This window comes from Dendrobates tinctorius, unplaced genomic scaffold (assembly GCF_039654945.1).
Source record: "Dendrobates tinctorius isolate UK_male_01 unplaced genomic scaffold, ASM3965494v1 ptg000126l, whole genome shotgun sequence".
Taxonomy (NCBI): Eukaryota; Metazoa; Chordata; class Amphibia; order Anura; family Dendrobatidae; genus Dendrobates; species Dendrobates tinctorius.
Window position 1 is genome coordinate 4,152,691 of NW_027361794.1, and position 11,540 is coordinate 4,164,230.

At 51.5% G+C, this 11,540-nt stretch overlaps 1 protein-coding gene across 1 annotated transcript in view; it reads right to left on the bottom strand.

Moving 5' to 3' along the window:
* The window catches only part of LOC141047266 (uncharacterized), an 801,716-nt gene extending 791,412 nt beyond the window's left edge, over positions 1 to 10,304 (bottom strand). The window contains exon 1 of the mRNA XM_073542273.1: positions 10,017 to 10,304. Coding sequence (XP_073398374.1) covers positions 10,017 to 10,289 — 273 coding nt within the window. The 5' untranslated portion in view covers positions 10,290 to 10,304. The remainder of the gene's footprint in view (positions 1 to 10,016) is intronic.
* Positions 10,305 to 11,540: the final 1,236 nt, after the last annotated feature.

Below are 11,540 nucleotides of genomic sequence, written 5' to 3' on the forward strand. Positions count from 1 at the left end.
CGAGCGTTGGATTTTTGAGGATAAGCGTGATTGTAGCATGTTTGAAAGCAGAAGGGAAGGTACCGGAAGTTAGTGATAGGTTGAAGATGTGGGTTAATGATGGGATAAGAATGGTGGCGAGGTTGGGGAGGAGGTGGGATGGGATGGGGTCAAATGCACAAGTGGTGAGGTGTGATTTGGAGAGAAGATGAGCAAGCTCCCTCCAGTGATGTTGGATAAGGTTATGGGGTTTGGGCATTGGTCTGGTATACAAAGGGGTTGTGGTGGTTGAATAATAAAGACATGCTGTGTTTGGTCTATCTTGTTTTTGAAGTGCATGGCGAAGTCCTCAGCAGAGACAAGGGAAGTTGGAGGGGGCAGTGGTGGGCGGAGGAGGGAGTTAAAAGTATTGAACAACTGTTTGGGGTGGTGGGATAAGGAAGATACAAGGGACATAAAGTAGGCCTGTTTAGCAGATGTGAGAGCTGATTTGAATGCAAGTGTTGCTTGTTTGAGATATCAGGGTTCTAGGAAGCCAACAGCAACATTACCCTCCGCTTTCTCTTACAGGCCCATCATAATATTTTTCTTCAAGTGATTTTCTAACTTGTCAGCACATTCTACATACACTGTCATTTGGCTTTGTAGTTTACAGATCTGGGTAGGTGAGAGTCAGCATCTTCTAATCCAAGGGGGTAGGTGAATCCTCCAGGTTGTAAGTTATATATGAAAGGGCTTTCAATGCCCAAAGTTTTGAATGGAGGAGATTGTTATGGTCGAGAAACAAAATGGTGATTGCACGATTGGGATATAGCTGACTACACCACCGATAAAGCAATCACAGTAGGTGACTGAGAAGAATCTGTGACTTCTCTACATTTAGTGGTTACTACTCACCTGGGTAGCCATATGTAGGAATCTCCTCTTTACACCACTCATCACCCCTCACATATGTCTCTGTAGTATTAATGTGGGTCAGATCTTCACCCTGAAACAAATATTGTAAAAGTCACAGACAGATGGAGAAGTCACATCTATGATCAGCTCTAATCCTGCCATCTCCACCATTCTCATTACACAAGTATAAAACATATAATACTGGTGGATAAAACAAGACTGAGCACAAGACCTTCACAGCCGTCTACACATCATAGGGGAGATCTCATTACTCCTTCTCTCCATCTACCTGATGATCCTGAGGAACATTGTGATCTTCTTGTTTATAGTCCTCTGGAAGAAGAAGACAGTGAAATCTCTCTGGTGTTGAACTCTTACTAGATAGATCTGGAGGAAACACATACAGGGACTGAGGGACTGAATTCATTCTTTACATACAGTTAACTGTAGGCCACGTTTATTTAGTCCTGTCTATTACCTGGTGATGTGAGGGGCTGGGGAACCTCCATCATGTCTTTGTACACATCTTTGTGTTCTTCTAAATATTCCCACTCCTCCATGGAGAAATAGACGGCGACATCCTGACACCTTATAGGAACCTGACACATACAATGATACAGTCATCCCCTGATCCCTTCATAGTGTTACTGTATAATGTCCCAGCATTCCCACCTCTCCAGAGAGCAGCTCAATCATCTTGTAGGCGAGTTCAACAACCTTCTGGTCATTGATGTCATGTATCAAGGGGTTAGGAGGAGGTCCAATGATTGGGCTCAGAGGTCTTCCCCACTTCTCAGACACAGGGTCCTGACAGTGCTCACTAGAGGTTATCTTCACTACTGTGTATTCCTGGTTAGAGAGACACATGGATAAATCTCACTACAGACATTTCCAGAGTCCTCACCTCTCCAGTTCTGTCCATCTGTTATTCCCATAGATAAGAATGATGTAATGTGACGTCATCAGAATCTCTCACCTCTCCAGTAAGCCGGAAGAGGATCTCTACGGTGAGGTGTAATATCCTCTCTGCCATCTTGTCTCTGTCCATATCCATCCTTGATGGGTAATTCAGAAAAATTCTCTTCTATAGAAGATCTCCACTGAGAGGATCTGATATTGTAGAGACCTGAATGAGAAAAATGGATAAGCAGGGAGATATGTTATTCCTCAACCCTCAATCTACTAAAATGCTTGTGCACGCCCTCATCATCTCCCGCCTCGACTACTGCAACATCCCTTTCTAACACCCTCACTCCAGTCCATCCTTAAATCTGCTGCCCGACTAATTCATCTCTCTACTCACTACTCCTCCGCTTCTCCCCTCTGCAAATCTTTTCACTGGCTTCCATTCCCTCAGCGTATCCAGTTCAAATTACTAATACTGACCTACAAGGCCATCTATAACCTGTCTCCCCCATAGGTCTCTGAACTAATCTCCTGATACCTTCCCTCACGTAATCTCTGGTCATCCCAAGACCTCCTTCTCTCCTCCACACTTATTCGTTACTCACCCAACTGCCTCCAAGACTTCTCCTGAATAGCCCCCATCCTCTGGAATTCTTTACCCCAACATGTTTGCTATCAACCACACTCGGATCCTTCAGACGGAACCTGAAAACCCACCTCTTCAAGAAAGCCTACAGCCTGCAATGACCCCACTACCTCCTCACCACTACCGGAGATATCACCTCAACCAACACCGGAACTGCTGCAACCCACCAACCTACTGTCTCCTTCCCCACCATCCTGTAGCATGTAAGCCCGAAAGGGCAGGGTCCTCTCCCCTCTATCAGTCTGTTATTGTAAGTTTGTTTACTGTAAGTGATATCTGTAATTTGTATGTAACTCCTTCTTATGTACAGCACCATGGAATCAATGGTGCTATATAAATAATAATAATAATACCCAAAAATAATATTTATGCTAGTAGCCGTTTGGGAATAGAGAATTATAAAACGTAACCTTTATTAAATGATTTTATAAATTCACAGCCAAAAATGTAAAGTGCACTACTGCTGGAAAAAAAAACAAATCAGTGCAATTTTTAGAATCATTTAATAAAAGGTTACATTTTCTATTACTAAATGAGATGAGCCGATGGAACATCATAAAAATCCTGTGTAAGGCTGGTTTCACATTAGCGTTTGGAGGCGCAGCGGACGCTCGCCATGAAGCTCTGCCCCCTGCCGCGCCTCTTCCGGTCAGCTCCGCCTATGGGCGCATGCCGCTGCATGCGGCCTGCGTACCCTATCTTTAGCATTGGGTACGCAGGCAGTGCGCAGGTATGCTTTTGCCACCGCATGGGTTCTTTTGACATAAGATCTCATGTCTGATTCACACACAGAAGATTGAGGCTTTTAGAAAAGATTTTTTGTTTTCACAAACATCATGGACGTAAATGATCTGATCCCAAAGTCTCCATGTACAGTGTTTTTTTCTCTCTGGATATGATGTTTTTTGGAGGCATTTTCCCATTGGCTTCCTTATATTACATGAAAAACATTAGACTGTGTGGAGACCCCATACTATGAGAGTAATACATGTTTCCTTGGTTCCCGTCTTTCATAGTTGGGTCGATTGTATCTATCGGCGAAAAAGGAACAAAACAATTGTGATTTTTATAAGGAGACAACACAAAAACCTCTAAATATAACATTTTTTAACAACCCCACAATCTGTGACTCTTCAGGGTAAATCGCTCTCTCACCATTGGATTAGAGCTGATACTATGAAGTTAAAGAGACTATACAGACTTTCTGTCCCCTCCATAAAGGGGCACTTTTCCGTGTTTGTCAGAACTATCCGAGGATTATTAGAGGTGATAGTTTCCTCGCAATTAGAAGGGACATCTGTGGATATTGGGGTATACCTGCTACAGTCCTGGTGGGATTTACTCTGTAAAGTGCTGGAATCACTTTCTCCCAAAGGAATAAATGGCGTCTGTAACATCAATGTCTTTCTATGAAGCTTCCTCTCTGAACTTTCTTCCTCTGTTTTCTGCCGTATTTCTATTACTCTCCGGAATCAGGAATGTATTAAGTCCTATAGAAACTGCGGAGAAAGAATCATTTCTAATTCTGTGTTTCCAGGATTCTTCTTGTGGGAATTGGCTGCGATATCCCCTGTGCAATAGATTTCTAGTATTAATGCACCAGGAATGGGGAATCTCCACATACCTCCACCCGCAGAGCTGCACTCCACATAGAGAATAATGGAGCCTCCAGCACCGACCTCCACCCGCACTCCACATAGAGAATAATGGAGCCTCCGGCACCAACCTCCACCCGCAGTGCCGCACTCCACATAGAGAATAATAGGTATTAGACCTACCGGTAATGATGTTTCCAGGAGTCCATCCTGACAGCACCATGGAGTACGTCCTCCTTACAGGGACAGGAAAGCACACGAGAGGTTAAAAGGCCCCGTCCCACCCCTTTCCCTCAGTGACTTAACAAGAACCACAGCGTGGATAATGCTATAACTCTTTTAATGGTATCATCATATTACATCATATGACATAACTTAACATAACAACCTATCCGGGAGGGAACTACCCGTGCTGTCAGGATGGACTCCTGGAAACATCATTACCGGTAGGTCTAATACCTATTTTCCAGGACGTCCAGCTGACAGCACCATGGAGAGTACCAAAGCACCTCCTCAGGGTGGGATCACCGCCTGGAGAACTTTTCTCCCAAATGCGGTATGTTGGCCTGATAGCACGTCAAGTTTGTAGTGCTTGCAAAATGTATTCAGGCTGGCCCAGGTTGCCGCTCTACAAATCTGCTCGACTGAGGCGCCTGCGCGCTCGGCCCAGGAGGCTGAAACTGCCCTAGTAGAGTGGGCCCTTAAGGTATCTGGTGGGTTGGCGCCTTCCGACTGGTAGGCGTCTGAAATTACTGATGTGATCCATCTTGCGATGGACGCCTTAGAGGCTTTTCTCCGCCTATTTTTACCCCCGAAGAGGATGAACAGGTTTGAGTCAATACGCCAGTCATTGGTGGCCTCTAGATAGCTTATAACTGCCCGTCTTACGTCTAGGGAGTGGAGACGCTGTTCTTTCTCATTGCGGGGATTGCTGCAGAAGGATGGTAGCACTATCTCCTGATTTATATTCTGGTAAGAGGCTACCTTGGGGATAAAAGCCGGATCTAATCTTAAGGTTATATGATCGTCTCTGATCTGGAGATATGGATCCTTGATGGACAGGGCCTAGATCTCCCCTATTCATTTGGCCGTGGTGATGGCTATGAGGAAAGCAGTCTTTCGAGAGAGAGTCGAAATGGACATTCTATCACTAGGCATGTATGGGTCCCTACATAAAGATCTGAGTACCAGGCCGAGGTCCCAGGGCGGGGTGAGCTGCCTAATTGTGGGGCGAAGACGCTGCGTGGCCTTTATGAATCTTACCACCCAAGGATGGGAGGCTAAAGGGTAGTCGAAGAAGGCGCTCAAAGCCGAGATCTGGACCTTTAACGTGCTGGGTTTAAGCCCCTTATTATATCCCGACTGCAGAAAGTCTAGGACACTAGGGAGGTCAGGGGTACCTGCCGAGAGGTCGGACCTGCCACCTTCCAGGCAGAATCTCTTCCATATTTTTCTGTAGATTGCGGATGTTACCGGTTTCCTGCTGGCCAGTAGAGTGGATATGACCTGCTCAGATAAGCCCTTTGCTCTCAGGATGTCCCTTTCAGGATCCATGCCGAGAGGCGTAGCCTTGCTGGGTCTGGATGGCGAATCGGCCCCTGGTGGATAACATCTCCCTTCAGGGGTAGCTGGACTGGGTTTCCTACTGCCATGGCTCCTAGCAGCGGAAACCAGCTTCTCTTTGGCCAGTATGGCACTATTAATATCACCGACGTGCGGTCTTCGCAGATCTTCCTGAGTGCTGCCGGTATCAGCGCCAGTGGTGGGAATGCATACAAGAGGGGTTCCGTCCAGGCCTGGCTCAGGGCATCTACTCCGTCCGGGTAGTCTGCTGGGTTCAAGGAGTAGAATCTGGCGACCTTTGAGTTCTTCCGGTTTGCAAACAGGTCTATACTGGGGGTCCCCCAACGCTGACAAAGCTGATGGAAGATTTCTTCTTTTAGTTCCCACTCTGTCGGGCTGACCCGCTGTCTGCTTAGATAGTCTGCTACTACGTTCTGAGAACCCTCTAGGTGGATTGCCGTTATGGAGAGGACCACCTCTTCTGCCCAGGCGAATATTCGTCCTGCGAGTGCCTGGAGTGGTCGATGTCTCGGACCTCCCTGGTGCTTCAGGAATGAGACTGCCGTTGTGTTGTCGGACAATATCCGGACATGTCGATTTCTCACTACCGACCGGTTCTGACGCAGGGCTTCCCAGACCGCATAGAGCTCCCTGAAGTTGGAGGATCTGCTTCTGATGCTGACCGGCCATCTTCCTTGAATAATTCTCCCTTCTACGTGGGCTCCCCATCCCCACGTACTGGCGTCTGTGGTGATTACCACGTACGGCGAGGTTGTCCATAGCACTCCCACCTGTAAGTTCTGGGGCTGTATCCACCACCGCAGGGATCTTCTTACCGTGTCTGGTAAGGATATGGGCCCGTCGAGAGAATCCTGACGCCTGTTCCATCCTGCGAGGATTTCCTTTTGCAGGGGCCTCGAATGGGACTGGGCCCATCTGACGCATGGAATGCAAGCCGTCATCAGACCCAGAACTTCCATTGCACCTCTTATGGAGGAGCGGTGTCTCAGTAGTCCCTTGACTCTGTCTTGAATTGTCTGCTGCTTTTTTCTCGGTAGCCGGGATATTCTGCCTCTTGAATCCAGAAGGACTCCCAGGAAGATCTTCCTGCTTTCTGGTTTTAGGTCTGATTTCTGGTCGTTGATCAGCCAGCCGAGATACTCCAGAGTTCTGATCGTTCGGCTCCTGTCCTGGATGAGCCTTTCTTCTGATCCTGCGACTAGGAGAAAGTCGTCTAGATACGGTATTATAATGACTCCCTGCTTTCTCAGGTAGGCTACCACCTCCGCTACCAGCTTTGTAAATATTCGGGGGGCCGAAGCCAGCCCGAACGGAAGGCACTGGAACTGGAAGTGGCAGGTCCGGGATGGTAGACTGATTGCGAATCTTAATAGGCTTTGAGATGCGGGATGGATGGGGACCTGATAGTATGCACTCTTCAGGTCCAGAGTACACATGACAGCATCCCTGTCTATAAGTTGAATCGCTGAGCGTATTGATTCCATTCGAAACCTTTTGTATACCACCCAGGCATTTAGGGGTTTTAAGTTTATAATTGTTCTGGCCTCACCAGATGGTTTTGTAATGGAGAATAGGGAAGAGTAATGACCTTTTCCCCTCTCCTGCTGCGGAACTGGCACTATGACCTCTGACTGGAGCAGGTCATGTAGGTCTGCCCACATGGTAGAGTCTTCCGGGACTACGGTGGGGGCGATGTATCTGTCGGTGGGAGGGGAATAACATTCTATGCTGTACCCTTCTGTGATGGTTCTGAGGACCCACCGGTTCTGGGTTACCTGGCGCCACCTTGCAGCGAATCGTCGCAGTCTTCCCCCGACACCTATGGCGTCATTGCCTTCTAGACCTGGAGGATGACGCGAAAAGAGGGGCCTTGCTTCTCCCCCCTTGGCTCTGAGTGTTTCTAAAGGAGCCCCTGTTGGATCTACCCTGGCTCCTAAAATCGGTCTGTCTCCTGAAAAAGGACCCTCTACGAAAGGACTGGGGACGCTTGGGTTTTTCTTCTGGAAACCCCTTGTTTTTGTCAGACACCTGCTCTAGGATGCTATCTAGAGCTGGCCCGAACACCCTTGAGCCTGAAAAGGGGATGGAGCAAAGCTTTGCCTTTGAAGCGTTATCCCCAGACCAAGACTTCAGCCAAACCGCTCGCCTAGCTGCGTTGGAAAGGGAGCTGTTTCTGGCTGCGAATCTTACTGACTCGGCCGATGTATCTGAAAGGAACGCAGTGGCTGATTTCATCAGAGGGAGGGAAGCTAGGATCTCAGATCTAGGGGTCTTGTTGGATAAATGCTCTTCCAACTGCCCCACCCATAGGAACATGGACCTGGCCACTGAGGTGGCTGCTATGTTAACCTTAGTAAGGGCAGCTGCCGATTCCCATGTTCTCTTTAACAGAATATCTGCCTTCCGGTCCATCGGGTCTCTGAGACTTGATGAGTCCTCGAAGGGGATGGCGGTCTTTTTGGTCACCCTAGCTACAGGAACATCGATTTTAGGAATTTCCTCCCACAATCGTGTTTCCTCTGGGTCAAAGGGCAGTCGGCTCTTAAAGTCCCGAGACAGTACAAGTCGCCGTTCTGCCTCTTTCCATTCTTCTAGGACCATTGTCTTAATGTGTTCGCTTACGGGGAACACAGTTTGTTTCCGAGCGACCAGTCCCCCAAACATCAGGTCCTGTCGGGACTGCGGTTTTGGAACATCCTCTATCTGCATGGTGTTCCTTACCGCCTGCACCAAGTCCTCGGTGTCCTCTAACTTAAACAGGTATTTCCTGCCTTGGTCCCTCCTGTCAGTCGGGATCTCCCCCTCCTCGGGATCCGAGTCCCGGGGGTCTGACCCTTCAGGCGAACTTGTCTCCGAGGCTAGCTCCATCTCCCACCTCGGCCGCTTCCGGCTTGGCCCCGGACTAGGGGGCTGCTGCTGTGAGAGACTGGATCTGGAGGCCTGTACTTCCTCCCGACTCAAGGATCGCATCTCGGCCAGGAGGGACGGCTGCTCGTCTCTTACGGCCCTTGAAGTGCAGGGTCTGCAGAGAGTCTTGGTATAGTTGTCTGGCAGCTTTACCCTGCAAACCGGGCATCTGACAGACTTAGATGTGGCCTTTACCGAGTCCTTAACCTCTGTCGGGGGGGCTGGGGTACCCTTCTCCTGTACGATACAGAACAGGGATAGTCGGGTCAGTTGTCCTGGGCTGCGGGGAAGGCCGTGTGGGGGTTGAATTGCGCCAGGCACACTTACCCCTCTGTCGGCTGGCGCCTCTGGGTCCATACCACTGAAGCAGCTGTTGCGTGCGGTGAGCTGCTAGCGTGCAGTGAACTCCTGGTGTGCGGTGAGCTGCTGGCGTGCGGTGAGAGCTGCTGGCGCGGCGAGCTGCTGGCGTGCGGTGGGCTGCTGGCATGCACTGAGCTGCTAGCGTGCCCAGGCTGCTGGCACGCTGTTTTCAAATCGGCGCGTGACGTCATCGCCGCGCGCCGGCCACTTCCGCTTCCTGTTCTGAAGCCCCGCCCACCGAGTGTCCTGCAATGGCGGCGCCCATCCGGCTCGGGGACCCGGCTCCAGCTGCCCCGGGTTCTCTCTCGCCGGCGCCCACACCGCCGGCTGCGTGCAGGGCAAGCGCTTCCAGCCGCAGGCTCCGCACGGTCTGTATGTCGCGCCGGCATCGCTCGCTGCCTGCGGGGACCCAGGCGACTGCCGCGCGGCCTGGAGCCAAGAGCCTCCCACCGGGAGGAGCGGCTTCCTCCAGGAGCGACGTCCTGCTCCTGGCTTTGGGGCAGAGGGACTCCCCACCGGGAAGTGTCGGCCCTGGGCATCCTGACAGGTGGAAGGATTGGACCGGCCGCCCGATCCCCCTGCGCCCTCAGGTAATCTTCCTGCTCCTCTCTTATGTCCCTCCGTGCAGGGACAGGAAAGACACTGAGGGAAAGGGGTGGGACGGGGCCTTTTAACCTCTCGTGTGCTTTCCTGTCCCTGTAAGGAGGAGGAGGACGTCCTCCATGGTGCTGTCAGGTGGACGTCCTGGAAAATGGAGCCTCCAGCACCGACCTCCACCCGCAGAGCCGCACTCCACATAGAGAATAATGGAGCCTCCGGCACCGACCTCCACCCGCAGAGTCACACTCCACATAGAGAATAATGGAGCCTCCGGCACCGACCTCCACCCGCACTCCACATAGAGAATAATGGAGCCTCCGGCACCGACCTCCACCCGCAGAGCCACACTCCACATAGAGAATAATGGAGCCTCCGGGACCGACATCCACCCGCACTCCACATAGAGAATAATGGAGCCTCCGGCACCAACCTCCACACGCAGAGCCGCACTCCACATAGAGAATAATGGAGCCTCCGGGACCGACCTCCACCCGCAGAGCCGCACTCCACATATGGAGAATAATGGAGCCTCCAGCACCGACCTCCACCCGCAGAGCCGCACTCCACAGAGAATAATGGAGCCTCCGGCACCTACCTCCACCCGCAGAGCCGCACTCCACATAGAGAATAATGGAGCCTCCAGCACCGGCCTCCACCCGCAGAACCGCACTCCACATAGAGAATAATGGAGCCTCCAGCACCGACCTCCACCCGCACTCCACATAGAGAATAATCGTGCCTCCAACACCGACCTCCACATAGAGAATAATGGAGCCTCCGGCACCGACCTCCACCCGCAGAGCCGCACTCCACATAGACAATAATGGAGCCTCCGGCACCAACCTCCACCCGCAGAGTCACACTCCACATAGAGAATAATGGAGCCTCCGGCACCGACCTCCACCCGCAGAGCCGCACTCCACATAGAGAATAATGGAGCCTCCAGCACCGACCTCCACCCGCAGAGCCACACTCCACATAGAGAATAATGGAGCCTCCGGCACCGACCTCCACCCGCAGAGCCGCACTCCACATAGAGAATAATGGAGCCTCCAGCACCGACCTCCACCCGCAGAGCCACACTCCACATAGAGAATAATGGAGCCTCCAGCACCGACCTCCACCCGCACTCCACATAGAGAATAATGGTGCCTCTGGCACCAACCTCCACCCGCAGAGCCGCACTCCACATAGAGAATAATGAAGCCTCCGGCACCGACCTCCACCCGCAGAGCCACACTCCACATAGAGAATAATGGAGCCTCCAGCACCGACCTCCACCCGCAGAGCCACACTCCACATAGAGAATAATGGAGCCTCCAGCACCGACCTCCACCCACACTCCACATAGAGAATAATGGAGCCTCCAGCACCGACCTCCACCCGCAGAGCCACACTCCACATAGAGAATAATGGAGCCTCCAGCACCGACCTCCACCCGCACTCCACATAGAGAATAATGGTGCCTCTGGCACCAACCTCCACCCGCAGAGCCGCACTCCACATAGAGAATAATGAAGCCTCCGGCACCGACCTCCACCCGCAGAGCCACACTCCACATAGAGAATAATGGAGCCTCCAGCACCGACCTCCACCCGCAGAGCCACACTCCACATAGAGAATAATGGAGCCTCCAGCACCGACCTCCACCCACACTCCACATAGAGAATAATGGAGCCTCTGGCACCAACCTCCACCCGCAGAGCCGCACTCCACATAGAGAATAATGAAGCCTCCGGCACCGACCTCCACCCGCAGAGCCGCACTCCACATAGAGAATAATGGAGCCTCCAGCACCGACCTCCACCCGCAGAGCCACACTCCACATAGAGAATAATGGAGCCTCCGGCACTGACCTCCACCCGCAGAGCCGCACTCCACATAGAGAATAATGGAGCCTCCAGCACCGACCATCCGCAGAGCCGCACTCCACCTAGGGAATAATGGGGAATCTCCAGCACCTACCTCCACCCACAGAGCCGCACTCCACATATATGGCTGCTCTGTGCGCACAGGACCTGTGATGAGGTCACAGGAGGGGAGGAGTCGGGGGTCACATGATCTCC